We start from the raw sequence: 22297 nt of genomic DNA on the forward strand, positions 1-22297 counted from the left end.
CATTGAAACTGGTCTGAGAAAAGAAAAGCAGGAAGGGGTTAAAGATCAATAAAATGCGCCACTGCACTAGCCAAACTGAGCAGAGTGTAAACTCCGTGTTATGGGAAATTAGTAAAGGACAATGAGGACAACTAAGAAAACTGCTTTTTAAGTATTTATTCCTTGAAACTAGATGTCGGCTGTTACAAAATCTCATGTCCATTCTTTTATTGTTTAGATGTGAAGAACAGAAATGTCGCAACTGTGGGGTGGCGTTATAGACTATATTTGTTCATGAGGGTGGGGGGCAAGGTGACAGATACTATGATATGAATCATATTCCCTCCTAAAATTTTAGTAAGTGGAGAGTGCTAAAGCATGGGATAGGTGCCTTTTGGTTGAGTAATTAATATATCTGAAAATTAAAATGAATGTATTGTGCTTGCTTTATTCATGTTAAATAGGGAATTCTCAGAGGTTATCTTTGGAGAAATAGGAGTCATGTGAGTGCATCATGCTGACATTCACAAAATCTGTGCTATTCTTGGAGGTTCTGTTTAATGAGAGGAAGAGATCTGCAGGGGAGAGTGCCAGCCCTGCCAATGACAGCAGGACACATGCAGGCATTTTCAGGACTTTGACTGAACACTAATTGCAAACACTTGGTTTTGTTTGTTAGAATTGAGTGTTCACAAAACTGTTAGACTCATAATTAGATTACAATGTCTTTGGTCTAGAGTTCATAGTTACTTTGTCTACAAAAGAACCTTGCAGCATTTGGAGGCTTGAAGGAATAAGGAATTTACCTTGTGACCTAGCTAAGACTATAGCACAGCTAACTTCTCTGCTTTTTACTTTTATCTCTCTTAATCCAAAATTGATTTTATCATGATGTGATGAAAAACTACTTATGGCGAAGCTAACTGTTGGTTAACTTACATTTTCATAGATGAAATGTCAAAAGTACAGGATATGTGTGCTTTATGATTTCCAAACAAATTATTTTGCCTTTTTTCACTTTTAGTTTACAGTTTCAGATGATATTCTGCACTCACTTGGCTGTCACAGTGCATTAAAGATTTTATTATTTGAAGGAGTTCTGTACGGAAAATGAGTATGGTATTAACACAAGGATATGAGAATGGCGATGCTGGCTTGGACCACAGTATTCTCTCTTCAGCAGTGGCCAGCAATAGATGCTGAAGCTGAGAACAGGACAAGCCAATGTGATGCTTCTCCAGAATACTCCCTCCTTTTCCAGCAGTTGTAGTTAGGGACATCTAATGATCCCAAAGGATTCTATAAAATCTGTCATAGGGAGTCACAGGGATTCATTTCAAACATCTGCATCTGTTGATTGTCAGCCAGTGCAGCTGTTTTCACTGCAGACTTTCTGTTGCTGTCAGGGCTGGTGCCTTCTGCGGGCTGATCTCAGTGTGCTCAGCAATCACATGGCTGAGGAGGTCATTCTTTGTATGTTTTATTTCAAAGGTGTCCCTAGATAGTAATAATTGCATGCATAAAAAAGACTAAGAATCCTGTGTTCTTTGTGACCATTCAAACCCACGGATTTTGGAGGGACTCCTGTCACTGATACAAAATGGGCCGCAGGTTCCAGGTTATTCCAACAGGCAATGCCAGGGAAGGGGTAGCAGTGACGGCAGCACGCAGAGCGGGACAGCAGTGTGGGCTGTGCACGCTTTGCTCTGCTTCCTTCCTCTACACCTACCATATCACTTGGCAGGAAGCAGGATTCTGGCCCTTAGCATTTTTCTTCTGAATGTTCAATTTAACTGACAAAAATAAGACCTCTAGAAACAAAGCATTTTTCTACTACAGTGGAAAGAGACATTCAGAATCAGAGACTGAAACATGGAGATAGATAATTGTTGCATTTTCAAACAAAATGTAGGTGTTTGAAAGGCATGGCCAAATCGAGTCTTACTGAGCAAAGAAGAAAAGCTACAGTGTGAGGAAAAATTAATTACAACTCTTCACATTGTGAAAAGCATCAAAGCATAATTCACATCAAAGCAATGGAAACATGAAAAACAAATGAAGTTGAAATATTCAGAGCTTGTTTTTGGAGGAACTGGAGTATTTCTCATCACATTTGCGGTTATAATTTTACGGTTGCATGTTTGTCGTTTCTGTGATTCTACGGAGAAAACTTAAACATTAGATTAGATTTGTTGGGCATTTTTTTTTACTACTATATAAGTTGTGTTATTTTACATTTTGAAATATCCTGAGTTTTTGGGATCTCTACCTGGAGATATATAAACCAACATACTGACAATGAAATGTAACACCATGTAAATCTTGCCTTTTCTGCAGTTTTACAACATTTTAAACTCACTTAAGTTCAACTAATGCATTCTAATATTTGTAAGTGTTTTGAACAAGTATGGGCCAAAAGTTAAGCTAAGCTGGAGCAATGCATAATTTTTAAATTAAGTTGGTAAAATGTAAGTCAGGAAAATGTCTGTAAATTCAGCCATTAAATTGTTTAGATTTTTCAGGTCTAAATGTAAAAATTTAATGTGATCCAATGTAGATCATATATGAAGAAAACATTCTCTCAGCTAGGAATGGGCCCCATCCGCAAAGCTGAGACCACGATCTGCCTCTGGATCCAAGTTTTCCAAATGTTCTAGGATACTAGGGCTTTAGATTACAAATCAAGCTCATGTTTGATATTAAAAAATCACATTTAATTTCATACACCTCTAAACTCAGACTTTCATTTTACTTGGCCACACTTAGTGTTTAAATACACTTATTTACAGTATTTTAAATGGGTTTTACAATAATAAGTTGCCATAGGGAAGGTTGATTACACACTGATCACAACAGAACCCAAAACAATGCCCAGCAAGAACAGAATGTTCAGAACTATTAGGTCGGTTTCAGTACATTTTGAGACTCCTGCAAGTTGTTGCTACCCTCTGTGACCTTTACAGATTTTTGAACGTAAAGAAGTACCAGTGCCCTCATTTTAAGAGCAAAAACAATTTTTTACACTCGTTTTTCAAAAGACAATAATTTTAATGTCAAATTACAATGTCCTGATCTTCAGATCAACTGCAACTCAAGCTGAATTCAGAAGCAGCTTGCTCAAAAAGAGCAAGAAAGATGCCCTAAAAATCACTGCACTCAAAATAAGTTAGTTTACGGTTGTTTAGAATTGACCTTCTAAAATTGGCCCATAGGATTAAGAGTTTCAACTCAGCCAAGTTAGCAATACAACATATAAAACCTCTTCTTTTTAAGGTATATTAGACACATCGATCAGGAACACAAAGCACTCAGCATCTTCCAACATGCAAACGGTCTGTTGATTTATGTCTTTATTCACCATATTATTCAGATTGTTCTCCGAAAGCATAAGGGTCTTGATCCTGTAGTAGAATACACAGTAAGACTGTATGCATATGCAATATGCATGTATGTAAGCACAATTAAAAACTCTGAGTACCTAGAAAATCTGTAGATCACTATGTATGAACACACAGAAGAAAATGTATCACCAATTTATTAGTATTCAATTTCTAAGATATCATTTATTTGGCAGAAATCAGTATGTAGTAGATTAAAAAAAAGCAGTTATGTCAATTATTTAGACATTTGTAAGTCTAAAGTTAGCCCACAACTAAATATTCTTGGGATTAGACCAAATATTAACATAACTAAAAAGCTACCCAAGAGATAGGGAGAGAAAGTAGAAAGAAATATTAGCTTTATGAGCAGAGATGAAAAACCATTTTCATATTAAGGCCTCTAGAGTAGATGAATTGGACAGGGGCCAACAATCCAGCAGCAACATTGGCAAATGAGTTATTTAAGTCAGTTAGTTGAGAGAAGACGTGGAAGAAGTTAAGAAGTCTTCCACTCTAAATGAATAGTCACTAAAATGGCAAATACTATGACTAATGACATAATACTAATAACAAATTACTGTCTTGAAGAAAAAATCCTTTATAAATACATGTTATGGGATTCTAAATTAACTCTTTGATAATCTCAAAAAATGGAATTGGGCATGACGCCAAACAGTGTGATAACAGCTTTGCTCAATCTGCAATATGACAGAAAAATGAGATGTTAGGAAACTTGTGGAAGAGAATGAAAAATAATTCTGGAGAAATCAGGCATAGCCCTGTGCCGTTGCCTTTTCTGCAATGTTGGCTGTGGGCCACCTCAGTCCAGAGAAGGATGTTCTGGAATTCGAGGCTCGAGAGCTGCAACGGAAGCAGGAGCAATTCTCAGAGGAATAATGACTGAAAAGTTTTGAACAGTTTATCTCAGAAGATGAATAGAATACGTGATAAAAGTATAAAACAATGAAACGTTGTTCAGAAGCTAGAACGGGACTGTGCACCTACCAGTAACAAGGCAGTATTGAACTGAAACTGAAAATTTGCAAAATCAAAAATGGCATATAGTTCTTCACGCAATACAGTGACTGTGGAACTTGCTGGCATAATGCACCCATGAAGTCAAGGGTTTGGTAAGGTTTAGACAGAGGCTGCACATTTAATTGGAGTTCACAAAAAATACTTGGTACTAACAGTTAAGGCTGAGGGTGCCCACCTCAGTTTTGGGCCCCTCACTACAAGAAAGACACTGAGGTGCTGGAGCATGTCCAGAGAAGGGCAACGAAGCTGGTGAAGGGCCTGGAGAACAACTCTTATGAGGAGCAGCTGAGGGAACTGGGACTGTTTAGCCTGGAGAAGAGGAGGCTGAGGGGAGACCTCATCGCGCTCTACAACTACCTGAAAGGAGGTTGTAGCGAGGTGGGTGTTGGTCTCTTCTCCCAAGTACCTAGTGTTAGGACGAGAGGAAACGGCCTCAAGTTGTGCCAAGGGAGGTTTAGATTGGATATTAGGAAAAATTGCTTCACCAAAAGGGTTGTCAAGCATTGGACCAGGCTGCCCAGGGAAGTGATTGAGTCACCATCCCTGGAAGTATTTAAAAGACGGGTAGATGTGGTGCTTAGAGGCATGGTTTTGTGGTGGAGTTGGCAGTGTTAGGTTAACGATTGGACTCGATGATCTTAAAGGTCCCTTCCAACCTAAATGTTTCTATGATTCTATTGCAGTAGGGGTAAAAGGACACACTTCAGGATTTATGCCAACATACACTGGGGTTCTAATGAGGGAAAATTACTCAATGTCGGCCTGCTCTTGGACTTCTTGCATCTTTTTCTGTGAAGCATCTGATACTAGCTGTGCGGAGAAACTAGATTAGATGTTCGGTTCTGATGCACTTTTAGCAAATTCCTACCTTTTTGTCTTGAACTATTAGGATTAGAGGCAGTTTAACATCAGGCCTGCAATATAATGGCCTGAAATTGCTCCCATTTGAAGAATTTGGGACTGTTACCATTTAACTGAACAATGGGAGACACAGGCTAGGCTTTATAAACTTGCTGCAGAGCGCACCTGGAAGGAGGGGACCATAATACCTTTTTTTGGTGACACTGCATTTCATTCATGTCAGCATGGGAATAATCATAGTGCCTGGCCACTTTGCTTGGTATTTCGTCTTCTTTTTGAAAACAAAAAGCCCCCAAAATCAATACCAAGTGCAGTATCAAAGGAGACAACTGCTAAGCAAAATCTACAATGCCACTGGAAGGGAAAATGTAGGTCCTTCACGATGAAACCACCGACTAGGCAGCAGCACCGGTGTTTGTAAGGGGCTCGGCTGCCTTTTTACGACACGCTGTGTTTCGACCGACCGGTCACGGGGGAGCGGCCGGCCGAGGGGACGTGTGCGCCGGTAGCGCCGCCAGGGGGCGCTCCCCGCAGGCCTCTGTCCTCCGGGGCCGGTCCGAGCCCGCGGGCTGCCAGCCCCAGCTTCTTCGGCCCACGCCGTGAGCAGCCGCCACGGGCAGCTGCCGGCCTTCCGCCGCCCGTTCCCGGGCTGGAGGCGCTGGGGGACGACGGCGTTCAGCCCTCGCAACGTGGTGAAAGCCCTGTAGGGTCCGTCCCCTCAGGGCCGCCGGGCAGCTACTGGGATCATGAACGTCTGTTCGGCGGCCTGCGGAGCAGCGGGACAGCAGCTGCAGCAACCCTCGGGGGGGTAGTTCACCGCGTCAGGAACCGAGCCAGCCCCGGCAGTGCTTCCCGGCCGCCGCCACGGCCGCGCCCGCGGGCAGCCCAGCCCTGCCCGCTGCCTCCGCCGCCAACGGGCACTAACAACCGTAAGCCGCGGAAGCCGCCAGCCTGTCCCTCCGGGGCCCCCGCTCCGCAGAGGGGGTCGCGGGCGACCCCGGCCCTCCCCGCCTGGCACAGGCCGCTGCGCCCACCGGTGACTGAACCCCCCGCCCCCCCCGCGTTCTCCCAGCCGTTGCCGGTAAACACCACGCACAGCCACTCCAACCGCTTCCCCGCCCGCCCTCTTATGTTAATGTGCCCGGCTTTCCATGTCCCCTCCCAACGGCCGGCCCCCGCTGAGAGCTTTCCCGGAGCTGTCACTGCAGCGCCGGCGCGGCCTCACTCCCCCGCGGGCCGCCGCAGCTGACGCCGCTCGCTCCGCCGAAGCGCTGCCCGGCGGGCGGCGTCCCGCGGCGCCCCTGGCCGTTGGCGGCGGCCCGGCCTTTGGCCGTTCAGTGGCGGCTGCGCGGGCTGCTCGTCGCGGGGCCTCTGCGGACTAATTTTGAGGGGGAGTGACCTAGGGAACCGCTGTTAAGGCTAAATCCAAAGTCTAGACCCAACTACGGCTTATATATATATAATATATATGCATATATGATTACATATATATATATAAAAAAAGGTACTTCTGAGGACCTTATAATGAGAAACCAGCCAATTCCTGCTTGCAAAGGCAATGTTTTATACACAGGTATACGGTGCTCCTGTGCAGGCTATGACTTTTCAGTCAGATCTGGGCACGGTGGGAAGGCTAAGCCAGACCTCCCCAAAAGAAGAGGCTGGCCCAGTGACCCCTGGGCTCTGCACCAAGCTGCTCGCCTGCAGGCACAGACCGCCCGCAGGCCCTGCCCCAGCTCCTGTAGTGGCAAGTTAAATCCCAAGGAGGAATGCTGTACAGGTAGGTTTTGTTGGCTATTATCTTTTGCATGTCTCCTGTGTTCCCCCTGCAAGGAGGTTTCTGGGGAATGGGATAAACACAAAGAATGTGCTCGGTTGGTAACAGTGCTGTTGGTGATGCAAAACGAGCTTGGCTGGCTGTAGTTTCTTTATTGCAAGTTTTTAGCGGTAATCTGTCAGGAATCTCCAATTTGTATTTTAGCTGAAGAAAAGTCACTACCAGATAGTGTATGTTTGGGGTTTTACTTGTAGAGCACCCGTAAGTAGTCTCTCTGTGTTTCTAAGAGTGTTGACTCCCCTGTCATTTGAACTTTCTGCAGCTTTCCAAAATGCTGGGCCTGACAGCAGGTGGGAACAGCGCTTGCTTTCCTGGCCATACCTGGGAACAGCGCTCACTTTCCTGGCCGTTCCTGCCCTGCCCTGCACACCTGGGCACTGAGAGCAAAACTGGCCCACTCTAGCTCCTCAGAGAAACGCATGACTACAGAGGTGGACAAAATCCTTTATCATCTAGATAGTGAGGAGGGCCAAGAATCGAGACTGATTTATATGAAATTGCAATAGTAACATTTTTTAAGAGGATGCAAAAAGAAACAAGTGCTAATATTAAGGACATGTTGCAGATGATGCCACCAACCATTTTTTACCACGCAGGTTGATGAATGAACCCAAAACAGCAAGAGGAAGCATGCGCTTTCAAGGTCTGAACCTGATGTTATGACTGATACAGTTAACCAGCCTTTCAGTTTGTGCTCAGTGTTGAGCACACGTAGTCCAATTTACTTACATGCCTAAAAATTAAGGATGTGTGAGTGTTGTTGGATTATGGCCTTATTACCTGTACAGTTCAATTTCTGCACAGAAAACCCAAGTGTTACTTCTATGCTATTTTGTAGGGATTTATGAAATTTAGTATTGCTACAATGCCCTTGCATTGAGGATTTTATGATAGATTGAAAATGCTGAGCACTGGGATGTTGGAAATTTCAGTGTTTATAAAACAATTTTTGGTTACATACTTTGGCACAGTCCCGCGGGTCTAGTAACATGGTTACTTCTGGCATTGCATCACTGCTAGAATTACACTGTAGTGATAAGACTCCCCAAAATACTTTCTTCACTCTGATGTTTGAAATAAAGCCAACTGGCTTGCATTTCTCTCAGAAATTATGCTGAAGTATTGCTGGGATAGATTTTTTTTGTTGTTTTAATGCCTATTTGTGTCTTGCCCATATAAAGACAAGGACTGTGCTCTACAAAGATGAATGGGTGTGACATATGCTGTATTTATAAACATTTTTGCAGGCTGTCAGCTGAGTTTCCATGGCTGAAGAGCAGTATGTTAATTTTTAAATCTCATATGGCATGCTATAAACACCCAGTGGGAGCTAGGAGTAGTAAATGGAATTGTTTGGGTAGAAGAACCCATTCCACACTGATCAAGAAAACTGTCTTTAGAATCTATAGCATTGAGAAGAGTGACTGGAGAGAGGGTGAGCATGCCTTAGAAAGTTAGGGCCTGATTCTGCACAACTATGCCTGGATGAAGAATCCTTGCTCTCATAACTGGCCTCACTGATGACAGTGAAATTATTTATGTGGGTTATGAACTATTTATGTGACAAAGAATGTGCAAGATGGGAGTCTTAACAGTACAGTAAAGCTGTCCTAGGACAAATTCTTCCAGAAATTTTATTTCACAATAGTCAGTTGGATGAACTTTTCCTTTCCTCTTTCTGACTACGAAATGGAAACTCACTTCTTTGACGATGTACTCTCTGTTGATCCAAACAGGGATGTATGAAGTTATTTATCAGTTCCCCAAACTGTATTTACAGGATGCGATCTGAACCCAAGATAAGCAACGTACACTTCGTATTTAATACAGAGTGTTTGAACAGCATGCAGTGCTGTGTTCAGCAATCTCTTCATGGGCCACTGAAGTACAGTCACGTCTGTAGCAAGCATAGCTTGTTTGTTTTGTTTTGCTATGTCTGTTGCATATGTTTAAGTTCTCTAGAAACAAAATTCTGAACAACGTTGTTTTTCAAAAAACGAAAGGCTTTGTCCAAAATTTCATCTCAATATGTTTGAAGTACTTTATTTTAATAATGCTGAAACTATTTCTTCTCATAAAACACTTCAGCATGGGTTTGGACCAATTATTTAGAACAATTTCTATTGAACATTTTTGAAAAATCAGGATTCATGACAACTTGTTGCAAATTTATTGATTCACTGACACCCTTCAATAGAAGAGTATTCTAAAAGAAAAAATTCAATTAGCTTACAAGTCTGGAAGTATGAATAAGATACTGAACTTGGAAAATTTGTTGCCTGTATAGCAACATGTCTCTGGTACCTCTGTGTATGGAAAACTCTTCTGATTAGCATTGGAGATTTGACCAGATTAGAATTCCATTTGATTTATGACACTGTTTTATTTTCCCATTTTGTTTTTAGTGGTTACCAATTAAAAAAACCCACCATGTACGTATAATGGATTTAGATGCAAATGAATTAACCAATCTTGTCTCACAATGTCTTCACAAAAAAAAGTGATATAAATTTGCTTGGAAAATCCTGACATCTTGGCATTAAAACTGATCTTAATTTTTAAGGGCGTAGTCCTAGAAAGTACTGAATATACTTCATAAGCAGAAATCAAAAGTGTGAAGCATAAGAAACGAGAATCTAAAAGTAGGTTTCCAGGTCCATATTCAGAGTCTTAAATAAGTGACCTGATTTTTCAAAGGTGTTGAGCAGCCAGCTGTGCTTGTGAATTCCACTGGTGTTCTCAACTGCTCAACTGAGCTTCCAGAAGCATTCCTATTACTCAGGATCAGCAATGCGAAATTTTTAAAAGCTTTTTCTGTACATCTTAAAATTGGTCAATTTTATTAAGTTGGGTGCCTAAAGTACTGTTCTAGGACATCCCTATTTTGCCTTGTATCACCTTCCTTGTTTAAGTTTTGGCAGAGGACAGCCTGGCTTACGTAGTGAGGTCAGTGAGGGACCTGAGATGTTGGCTGGCAGCTTTGTTGCACTCTCCCTTGGCTGAGAACTGACTCTATTTTATGTTGCAAAGTTCAGTGAGTATTTATAAAACAGGAACTGCAATTCTACTGCAGGTTTGGCAAATCCTGTTCTTAGCCAGAAGGTTTTTATTATTTTTTCACCTCTTTTTAGATGAAAATCGTCCATCTCTGGAAATACTGACAGATGTCTTTTTGTATCAAAAACCAGAAACAATATTTAACCATAAGTCCAAGCTTGGGTAGCAAAGCATTTTGTTAATTTATCCTACTGCATATTTTCACTATATGTATTTGTCTTCTGCCCATTATTGCAGTTTTATTATCTGAAGTATAGGTAGTTTTCTATGTCTTCGCAGCATATTGAACAAAAATTGGTTGTACATAGTTTAACTCTGATGCTCCTTGAGCAACATGTTAATGGACAGATCATCAGTTAGCATAGTCAAAATAATTCCTTTCTTTTTTTTAATGGAACTATACTAATTTCTGGATCCATGTCTTCCACTTACATGCTAGTCCATTGTTGCTTTCTTTTTCTTCATGTATATTGCCACAAAGTACCAGGCACAATATTTTGTCTTTTTTTTTTTTCAAGTAATAGCTATAAATGGCATATATTCATAAATGGCAGAGGCAAAGCTCTCCCTTCGTTTTTTTTCATAGTATTTTAGTAATGTAAAACTACATCTGGGGATGTCGCAACTAAAGTCACAGTAAATCTACTTTTCTTCTCAACATCTTCCCAATTACATGTTCCCGTTGAGCTAATTTTATGTAAAACAAACAAAACGGCAATGTTATGTGCAAGAATTTGTTGTTATTGCTTAACTTCATTTGGTTTGAGTTCTGTGACTTGGGAACCAGCAATCTAAGCTGTAACATCAAAATGCAGAAGTATTTCTCCTTTTATTTTTGCAAATTATAGCAGTAATATACAAAGCTAATGAAATTCATGCTATAGCATATCAGAGCACAGAAACTTGCTAATACTATTTTATAGTCGTATCTTTTGATAGGAAAAAAATATAATCTGATTATAAATTTTCATGTAGTAGTTTTTGTGTGTTGTGTAAACGCTTACTAGGATATTGTGAGGGAAAGCTGGATGCAGTTAAAGGTTTTGTAAGCCAATGACATTACTTGGAGATTATACAATTTTCCAGAATCTTCTTCTATTTGAGAAACTGATCTTTGATTAAGAAGTTATTTTCTTTTTTTTTTTTTACTGTGTGAAGTAAAAATTGTAGTTTCTGTTTCAGAACTAAAACTTTTCCTATGAGGTGCAAGTGGGATTGCTACAAAAGCCAAAGAGGTACAAGTTGTTATTTTAATTTAAGGAATTACGAGAAAAATGTTATTTCTTACAAGTCAACTTTTGTTATCAATGTTACATCTTTGTTGGCAGTTACGAACTACTGGGTGGGTTTTTTTCAGGTTTTGTGTGAAGGGTTCAGTTTTGTGGCTAAGCCAATCTGAAATATCTGATAGCAGGATTGGTAGTTATTTGTAAAGAGCTATGCAAATAATATATAAAGTTGTGGGAATAGTAGAAGCTAAGGCAAAATCCAGTGGATTGGCATCTGTAAAGAAATTCTCTGTATGAAGCTGTCAGAGACGTGAGAATCCTGCCACTTAACTGGTCAATGGTGCTCAATTGACAAATAGAATAAAAACCCCTATTGCCAGCTCTGTGGTGAAATCGTTGAAGTACAGTTTTTCATATGGCTTTCAGTTAAGCCTAATTTTAAAATCTAATACGAAGCAGAAATCTAATACACCATGTAAAGTGTCTAAACTTACATTTTATAAGGTATTAGGTTAATTTGCTGGAAAAATATTTACAGCTTTCTTCAACACTGACTGGCTAGTCCCTGAAGAAGGTATTGTCTAGTCATTGAGCAGGAATTTAAAACTCTGGGTGATGTTGCATACCTCTGACACCATAGAAAGCCTAATTCCTTAAACAGTTACTCAGTTTTGTCATTACCTAAAGGGATCACTAACGAATGAAATGGATTTGCACAGAACACAAATTTGAATGAGAAAATCAGTTTCTGTACTTCCTTTCTACAATAGTGTACCTTGCTAAGACTGGAGGAGAAAAATATAATTCACATGCAAGAACTGTAATTGCTGTCAAACTCTCATGCCTGCATTTTAGCACTTTAATGCATATATAAAATCAATTTGATTTTTAGATTTGATGAACACTCACAGCTTTCACTGGAGTCAGCCATCCTGAGTGATATAAAACCTTCTCCTGTTATTTTTTATAGATGTAGGTTCCTAACTTGAGATACAAAAATGTGAAAGTATTTGGTATTCAATTAATATGTTTTCAGACTTCTGGCAAGTTTGGTAATGGTGAAGATGGAACAAAAATTGTTTTCTTTTGAATTTGAAAATGTAAAAATTAACTGTTTAAAAGTCAGAAGTAAAAAACTTTTATTGAGATCACGAATTCCTATCTTATCCTCTTAAAGATTTGAGGTGGTTTTGCTTCACTTTGGGAGGAATAGAGCCACAGCGCTGCCAGCCACTTTTGACATATGACTTCAGACATATGACTGCCTGAAAATTGGAGAGACATTTGGGCTTATATTCCCTCCACTGTGTCATTAGCCCTCAAAGATTAAGGATGATTTATCTGTTCTCGGGGCAAGATGGAGCAATAATAATAACAACTCTAAAATTTTCACACCCGCTTATGTTTTAATGTATGTATTTGTAAAGTTTATACAGCTTCAGGAAAAGCAATAGCAATAAAAGTGAAGTGTGCCATGTCGTAGCAAAGGCTGAAGAACCCATACACCTCAGGGACAATGCTGGCTTGTGGGATACAAAGAAAGTTGGTGAAAGCCATTTTAAATTATTTCTTCTATGTCATTCTGACTAGTACTTCCTAGGCTTAGGCAGCAGCCAGCAATCATTTTTCCCAAAATGCCCCTCTATCTTCTTTCAAATGGAACTCTATAAATGCAGTCTCCATCTGGGCATATGAATGACCATAATCTGCCAAGTGCCTGCACGTACAGTGCTAGGCAGAGCGCCGAGCAGAGCGACGGAGCGGGGATGCAGAGCAGAGCAGAGCAGCTCCAGGCCTGAGGCCCGGTGCCTTCTGTGGCGGGGAGCTCCGGTCAGAGCACGCTTGACAGTGCTTCTGTGCAGCACAGGAGGCTGGAGCCAGGAGGCCCTGCAGGTAAGATCTCAGACGAGGGAACTGGAGATTTCCAAGGTGTCTTCTGGGCAAGGGCTTATTGTTGAGCTCCGAATGCAGCAAACATTAGGCAAAGACCTTTCTAATTCAGCAGCTTCAGAGGAACTGAGGAAGTGAGGCAAAGAGAGCCCAATCTGTGGTGACGGTTCGTGGGCAGACAGACAGGTTCTGTGTCTGGACTCTTGGCTGAGACTGGTGGATTATTCCAGTCCCTGCGCCAGAGGCAGCCCATTTGGCAAGTTTTTTGGGTAACTCTTCCAACAGCCTCTTTTATCCACAAGTACCAAGCTGCTGAGGACTGGAGCGGCCCAGTCTTAACCAGGCACTAGCCAGCCTGTCTCTGTGTCCTGTTGGTGATGAGAAGGAGGGGCGGCTCCAGCCCACCCCATTCCCATCCCTCCGCGCCTGCGTGCACCAGCCTTGGCTGCTGCGGTCCCTTCCCTGGGACAGAGTCAGGCACTGCCTGGCTGGGTGCCCCCCGCCGCTGCTGAGAGCGTGGGGTGCAGAAGGGCAGCACAGAGCCATTCACCATGGCAGCGGCGATCTTAGTGCAGAAAATGAAAGAGAGAAATGCAAAGTTGCTCACAGTGTTAAAATTAGTATGTTGACACGATTGTGGTAGCTCCTGGATGGCCTCGTGTTACATCCACAAGTAATTCTGCATTGTTTTTTCTGTGGGGATCAGCTGCAGATATTTTGTGCTTAAATATCTGAGAAGTTTAAAATGTAATTGGAAATTGATGTGTAGGATACATATACAGTTAACACAAATGTATTTTTAAAACTCTGTTATGAATGGCCTGATTGAGGAGTGAAGATACAACTGATGAGCTGTGTGGAATACTTTTCAGGAATTTCAAAAATCGATTTGGGTAGAAGCAATACAGAACCGTAAGAATGATAAATAATGTGGCAGCATCAGCAACCTCTGACTAAATCTACTGACAGCAAGAAAGTTTTCCCTTTTGCCCAAAAGCATTTGATGGGATATATCTTTTATATTTACTACAATATAAAAATACGCATATTTATTTTTAATAGGTACCATTATACGCTAGCTTCACATGTTTCTGTTGGTAATCAACTAATCAGTTATGAATTTTTCTTCAGGAACTTCTGGATTTTAAACTATTACTGGAATTTTGTTGTTTAAATTGTAGTGAACTTTCCTAATTCCCTCAAACTCCCTACAGCCTTTTAGCTGCAGCAAAAGTTAACTCTGTGATAGAAAGTCACTGCCTTTTTCACAGCAATTCACTCTTTGCTAATTCCATGCTTTGGAATAGTAAATGTGCCTTAAAAATATTGCTAGCTTCTGAGCTTTGAGAGGTACTGTGGAGAATATGAAGGTTTCTGTAGTCATGCTTTGATTTTTCTATTTTCCTTCATTCAATAAGAATACAAGTCGCTTTTTTTCTTTTTTAAAAGGAGACGGGGAAAAAAGCCTATTATATTGAATAAATCATATTTCAGTGAAATACTATTGTTTATGTGTGCCACTCCCCTCTAGTGAATAGAAGTGGAATTGCTCCATCTCATGCCATGCCGTGGACCCCGGCTGCAACCGGATTATGGAAATTTTCTTCAACTTTCAGTGTCAGAGAATTATCTTTTTTGGAGCTGAACAATGTGAACTTTTTTCTGCTTTTCGTATTAAGGACAAAGCAGACCTTCATTGCAAAGCATGCCAAGTTTGCTAAATTCAGTCCTTTGCACAGACATAACACCCAAGTAAATACAAAATTAACTTCAACAACAGCAAAACTGTGTTAAATATTACTGCTGTGTCTGTATATCACTGGATTTGAGTAATAGTTTCATATTTCTTGCCCCAGTTTACATATACGCAGCATTTATTTTAACAATGTTTACTTTTTTCTTGGTTGTCGAATATATATTTAGCAATTTAAAAACCTCCGTGATAGGTTGATACTTGCTTTATTAAACCTTTAAGTAATTGATACCAATGCTAGAGTGGTTTGGTCTTAGATAGGTGAGCAAGCCAAGACAAAAATATCAATCCATATATTTTCACATGAATATTTCTGTTGAACAGGTAAGTATTCTAATATAAAACAGAGGAAACCAGTGTTATAAAAATGATGTATATATCGTAAATATTCTGTCAAATGTCAGTTAACAAGATATCAAGTGTGAGATTTCTCTGGCCAAAGGACAGTCATACAGCTCAGTAGTCACCCTAGTCTGTCCTTATCACACGTGGAGAGAAATACATGCATTTAGGTCTCCATTCATCTAACGTACACAACTAAAATATGCTCATGCTCAGAAGTTGATTGTTTCTATCAACTGCACGTTACAGACATCTCAAGCTAGCATGAGGTGAATCCTGTATGTGGTGGTCTAAAAAGATCTATTTGTGTCTCCTTCTTTGCTCTGTAATTGTGCCATTTATTGGAATAATAAATGTGTTGTTAATTGCTGGTATTGGTGAAAACAACTTCTGCTTTCACACTGACAACCAAAGTTAGTCCATTAGAGTTGCATGGGCTGTGAAGTCTCATTCTTAGCAAACCAAGTAGCATGAAGAAGTCATGTAAGATGTAGAAGTAGTGAACCCTAAATCAATTCATGTGAGGCAAGGGTATGCTGAAATATGTTTCATAAAAAAAAAAGAACATGGATCCAAAGTTGTTCTCAGTCATACCTAAGAAATGAAGAGGTACGCCTGAGGGTAGAATTGGCTCCATAGAACTTCATATCTTTCTGTATTATCCTCACACATTAAACTGACACTAGGCAGTGACGTGAAGCCTAGAGAATGGGAAGTGTGAATGTAGCTGAGAGGCCAAGTGTAACACATTTCCTTGCTTTCCTTTTGGGATCATTTTGCATTTCACATCCTTGCACTTTTCTGAGAATCAAAGTTGCAGTTCACCCTTGTTCTTGAAGGATCGCAGATGTTTTTTGTAAAGGCTAAAACCACTTTTTTGTTCTTTTTAACTAAAAGAAGTGTAAAAAAGTATGAGGCCAAATCCTGTGGCATCTAGTTAGGCAAAACTCACACTGGGATTTGTGGACTCTAGCTTTTTTTTTATTTACAGACTGTGCTGTACATCACTGCAGCTCTATATCCTCTTCCTTTGTAACAAAAAGATAAAGTCCTGTTTGTTCTTGCACAGCACTTTGAGAACTGTGGTTATTACAGAATTGTTAATAAAAATGATGTCTTCTCTTTTCCAGAGAGATCAGTGCTTGCCCAGCCAACATTTGTTTTTGAAAAGAAGGACCGTCCTTTGAAGGTAAAAAGCTTTTTTTTTTTGCCTTTTTTTTTTGCATAATTGATAAAAAATGCTGAGAAATAAGGATTCTATAGACAATGATCCCAGCTGTAATAAAAGATTTTAGCCCAGGTTAAGACTTGTAATAAACGGTCTCAAAATAGAACAAGGAAACGTAGAAACTAAAAACAAGACTGCTTTTAATGCGTATATGCTGGATTGATATACTTTGTGTCCTGGCTGTTCTGTTCTCCTTGACCTTTTCACGCTTATATTTTTTTTCCAGCGGCCTGCAGAAGACCCAGTTTGCAAAGCTGAAAATGGTAATAACCACCTCATTGAAACAGTATAATAATACACTGGGTTATTCGTAGGTCTGACTGTTGCCTGTGAAAATGGTGTTTGGACCCTTACTTTGCATGAGCAGGGACAAATCCTTGTTAGTAGACTAAGACTATGTGGGTTGCAGAGCCACCTTCTATGTCCTAATATATATGTCCCCGTCTTACCTCAAAAATTCTTCCATCTTACCTCTCACATTTAGCAGAGAGCCAAACTCCAGAAGCCCTGAAAAGTGGCCATCAGCTGTATGAGCTCCTAGCTGCCCTTTTCTGTTTGTCTAGGCTCCATTATGTAACTTCTCATTCTTAATATCTTCTGAGCCTGTGGGCTCTGAACTGATTCTAAGTGCTTGATTTAGGTTCCCTGAACTTAGTAGAAATAAAGAAGGCTCCCTAGGGCTTTGTGCCAGGTGTTGACTGAGATTCCAAAGCCCTCGTGCTCTTAGGTACTGCCTTAAAGCTGTTTCTGTAAGTCATTCCTAGAATTTATTGTGTTCAGGTTTTAATTCCATATTGTAACATTGTGCTGAAATGTCCTGCCAGTCTGACCGTGCAAAACATTATATTTACTTTTCTCTAGATTTCATTCATTGTTCCAGAAAGCGTGCAAGATCATCGTCTTTTACTTTCCAGAAGTCTGACTTTCAGTCTAATGCAGGTATGATGTTTAGGTCCAGTCATGTTTTAATTACTATAGTTCTGTATTCTGATCTGTTAAAGAAGAGAAGGAATTTTTCTGTCTGAGAAATGTTTCTGCACTGTAGAAATGCTGCAAGTCAAGAAAACTTAAACATTGATATAACCTTGCTGGTAATTTCCAATAAATTCCTTTTTAAGTAAAAATATATTAATTCTCCATACTTACATGATATTACAAAGAGCATTGAATAATCTGTATATTTCATACCTTCTCCTTGAATTGCTCGCACAGTTAAGGGAGGAGGAGGGCTGGAAACGAATGAGATTCCCTGGTTTGTGGAAGAGATCAGTGTTCCCTGGGCAATCCCTGAAAATGTAAAGCAGTTTCCAGAAGGGCCCCTCTTTCCGTCTCACCAACAGCTGACCTGGAAGGCGCTTTAAAGACTGTGTATCGCTTCCGTGGGAAATGCACACAAGTCACTGAGGCTACTGTGCAGAAGGACTGATCTGGTTTTTACAGTGTTTATTAAACATACGGATGGGACCAGAAAGTTATTTCTGAATTCAGGCGTTAATATGTGCACACTACATTTTGTTTTATCTAGTCCTGTGACACACCTGAATGTAGCTAAGAGGATTTAAGATAAGCTAAGTTTGGTTTACTCTGAAAATTATACTGAGATCACAGAAAATCATAGATATGGTAGAAATTTTAGGGTATGCCTATAGCAAAAAATAAAGCAGGGTGCAGGAGGAAGCTTGAGTGTTTGACCTCTTGATTGTCCACACTGCGTAACTGATAGCTCACTCCCTGGCTCTGTTTTGAACCTCTCCAGCTGGCGGTCTCCGAGACAGAACTGTTACACAGTGGGCTAGCTGTAAGCAGTGTGCCTGAGCCAGGCTGTGCTACCTGGCCTCAGAGACCTCTCTGGTTCAGCAGTATAGGCATAACCTAACAGTCTACTTCAGAAAGCTGGTAGTTAGCAGATAATAATTTATTCTACTGCCAATGAAGGCATGACATCAAATTGGCTAACCTTAAAATTAATCTTTTTTTCTCCAAACAATAATTTCAGTCTCTTATCCTTTCAGATACAACTCTTGCTCAGAAAAGAGGGAGATCATCTTCCTTCACCATCCTTCCTACCTTCCCTCCCTCCCAGCCAGGTAATTGAAAAAAAAAGAAAACAACAAAACCAATAAATATTTATGTAGAAAAGCAGGTATTAGCTAAAAAAAAGAGGTGTACAGAAATGCTTTTTCTGCAGGACAGAGCTGGAGTGCATTGGAGTAGGTTGGTATTTGGACAGGAGAAAGGAATGTTTTAGGAGAAGGACTGGCAGTTCAATAGAAGAAATGTTTTTTGCATTTTTTGTTAGAGAATCCTGCAGTGCAGTGGGGCAATCTTTGAATAATTTGCAAATAGGCATTTACACAGTGTGGTACAAATTATACTTGAAAAAACAGAATGGAGTTAAAGTAATTACATTAGTTTGGTTGCAATTTAATGGTAATGGTTCCTGTAGGAATATCATTTTCTATCCTAGGAGCCTGTCATCCACCTAACCAGTGACCCTGGAAGTATTCTCCCACTTTCCACTAATGGGAACGATGGAGTGGTCTTAAATCCTAGTCTATGTCTCTTACCAGAGACAGGTCCTTGACATTGGCATAAAGGATTTCTAAATAATCTTAAGAGGACACAACATTGTTATAGCAATAAACCACACTCTTTCTGCAGTGAAAAAGTAGTGATTGTGTGTAGCGTATCAGTTGTGTCATTTTACAGGACGTGGAACATGGTTGCCATCACTTTCTGGCTGTTGTTTGGTATCTTTATTAAAATAGTGAAAGCATCAGTAGTGCGCTGCCATCATTATAGTAAGTTATGAAAGCCTTTTTACCAGAGCAGGGCAGGGCACATTTATTTATTCCCTCATTTACTCAACTTAAAAATGCCTACTACTGAACCAGATAGTATTGCCATATCAATAGCTTTTGCAAACCAGCCGCACCTGGTTTTCAAAGCTGAAGAAGGATTTTATGAGTTTACAACACCCATTAATATCCAAAAGACTTCTCTCTCTGACATAGCCAGAAAAACCATGGTGCTTTCTGTGCCTAAGTCTACCCACCTGTAAAATGGAGACAGTAACAGTTATCTCAGAAATCTTGTTTAGATGGATAGGTTGGAATATTGCTCAGGTACTACCAAAATAGGAGGGGGTTACAGAAACATGAATTAATAATTAAAATTGGTTATTACTCATTATTAAAGTTTAAATTCCTTGTTCTGTAGTGAAGAAGAATAACATATTCATGACCTCAGCTCTTCTTCGAAGAAACCCTGACTTGATCAAAAGTACAAAAGAAGGTAACTGTCATGGCAATATTTGTTCACTGTAGTTCCACAAAGACGTTCTTAACAGATACAGAAGACACAAAAATTACAACTCTTCTTTATGCTGAGTGTTAGGCTGAATGTTAGGCTAACTTATGAGGTTCATAAGTTATTTGTTTAACACTGTAAATATCCTGTGAGCTCTGTTCTGAGCCTCTGCTCTGACTACTTAATACCTGAGTGGATTGAATATAACCTTGAATAGCGAAATTCCACATTTCTAACTGGGTAACTCTGCTAATGGAGAAGGCAATGAAGAACCCTCTTGGCATCTGCAGTTGCATGATTAAATTTGAAATACCAAAAATCAGATTTAACACAAAGCAGAAGATATAAGAATAAATATAACAATATATTTAAATACATAAATACAAATATATTTTATAACTATAAATTTTTTTTTTAATATCAGGCATTACCTTTTTATTCTGATAGGATAACAGGGGTTGGTGTTTCTGCAGAGTTGTGTATTTTAGAAGGGATTACAATTTTTCAGAATATGTAGCAAGTAAACAACAATAAATGTTATTTAAATATGCTTTGAAGCTTTCAATTAAAGAGGCAAGACACATAAATATGAATTAGATGTGAAGAAAAAGTCACTGTTTAAATATTTTGTCTTTGTATTTTGCAAGGATCCTTGTCACAAAGTCAACTGCGGAATGTCATTAGACCTGCCATTTTGCAACCCCCACAAGCCATAAGCTGTCCTGAAAATCCTGTAGTATCTCTAGTAACTAAGAAAGAAGCACGTGTTCAGGTAAAAAGAAAATTAATTTTACTGGCTAATATATGTTTGCAGCTCAAATTAAAAAAAAACAGTGCTGTTTTAAAGCAGTTAATTATTCCACTGCATGATTTTCACGGAAGTTCCCATATCAGTTTCAGTGGAATCAATGGATCACTGACTTGGTGTGAACTGTTAAACTCATGCTGACTGCGTTTGAAAAACCAGCTCTTCTCTGCAGGCTGTCTCAACTTTCAGATATCAGGGTTCTGTGGGCAAATCAGCTTTGGGAGTCTTTTGGATTTTATTTAGAAAGTAACATTTTAGCATTTTGATTAAGGGCACTGGCTTAGTACACAGCTGGAGGAAGCTCTGCCAACTACCACATACATATATATACCTCAGTGACTCTGGACTTCCAGCAGATCTATTTATAGCAGAAAATAAGCTTGGCCTAATTGATTAATCTGGTTTTATTATTCCTAGCTATCTGAAGAGAGCTCTTATTCCTCAGCTGAGAATTCAGTAAGTTCCAAAACAGCAGCGAGGTCAGCTACTACCATGAATCTTTCTAGCTCTAAAACAACACAGTAAGTTTTTATTTATTATATTTCTGCACCATTTTGTCGCTTGGCCTGTGTCATGCCCTTTTGTCCTACATGTCTAGTATGGTACTAAGCCCATGCTATCTACACCCACACAGTGCTCACTGGTGTTTGTGTGGTGCCAGGATTTGTGGGTACTGACATAAGCTCTGTGCTTAAGAAATGGACTCCTGCTGGGAATTAATCTCTGTGGGATAGTTTGTTTCTCATTAGCAAACCCCAAGCCAGAAACTATTTTGGTTTGCCATCTCATGCAGCTTTGGCAGTTCAAAATATGTCCTCGTTTTGAGTGTTTACAGTCATCTTTGTGTCACTTTGGAGAACTCTCTTCTGATTGCATAGCTGCTACATCACATAAACAGATGCAGAGAAACTCAGGAATTACCAAAATATGTCAGCATATTGGACACAGGAGACATGAACAAAACCATACAGGACTGATTTGGAAGACAAGGTGAATGCTGCAACTGACGCTCTACTTCCATGCACATGCCGGAATTTCTGGCATGAACAACTAGCTGTGACGATTGTGATAGCGTGGCATCTTTGTGCAGACATGGGTTGACCAGCACGGACTTCAGAACTTCTGCATGAGGAAGCTGACTTCCTTGGACGAGCAGGTTGCCCTATGCCCTTGCCTCTGTATATGACTGAAACAGCTCATAGCCCTGCAAAAGTGGGCTATTACCTCTCTGGAGACTGGCTCATGAGAATGTTAGGTCTGTGCTTAGCCAGCAGGTTATCCTGTGGGTACTAATGCTGCTTGCTGATGGCTGATGAGGGTTATTTACCTGGAAGTTGGGAGCATCAGGAATACACCTGAGATCAGCTATGATGAGAGAACGACATTTCAAAATTGCTGGGGCCACAGATAACGCATTTGTGATGTTGCCTCCTTTCCTCTTCCCACCCAAAGAGGGCAGAGAACACAACTGCAAAGAAGTCTGTTCCAGTCTTCTTCAGGGCTGGGTGGGAAGCAGATAAAGGTTCCTGGACACAACGTTTGGGATGCACAGTGCCAGAGTTCTGAGGAGATAAGGGATTTTTAGA

At 40.2% G+C, this 22297-nt stretch overlaps 1 protein-coding gene across 1 annotated transcript in view; it reads left to right on the forward strand.

The window, feature by feature from the left end:
- The first annotated feature begins 6485 nt into the window (after nt 1-6485).
- The window catches only part of RANBP3L (RAN binding protein 3 like), a 35902-nt gene continuing 20090 nt past the window's right edge, over nt 6486-22297 (forward strand). The window contains exons 1-8 of the mRNA XM_075136630.1: nt 6486-7038; nt 16497-16555; nt 16821-16857; nt 17456-17533; nt 18607-18681; nt 19814-19888; nt 20551-20675; nt 21129-21232. Coding sequence (XP_074992731.1) covers nt 6735-7038; nt 16497-16555; nt 16821-16857; nt 17456-17533; nt 18607-18681; nt 19814-19888; nt 20551-20675; nt 21129-21232 — 857 coding nt within the window. The 5' untranslated portion in view covers nt 6486-6734. The remainder of the gene's footprint in view (nt 7039-16496; nt 16556-16820; nt 16858-17455; nt 17534-18606; nt 18682-19813; nt 19889-20550; nt 20676-21128; nt 21233-22297) is intronic.

The sequence above is a fragment of the Calonectris borealis genome, chromosome Z (genome assembly GCF_964195595.1).
Source record: "Calonectris borealis chromosome Z, bCalBor7.hap1.2, whole genome shotgun sequence".
Lineage (NCBI taxonomy): Eukaryota > Metazoa > Chordata > Aves > Procellariiformes > Procellariidae > Calonectris > Calonectris borealis.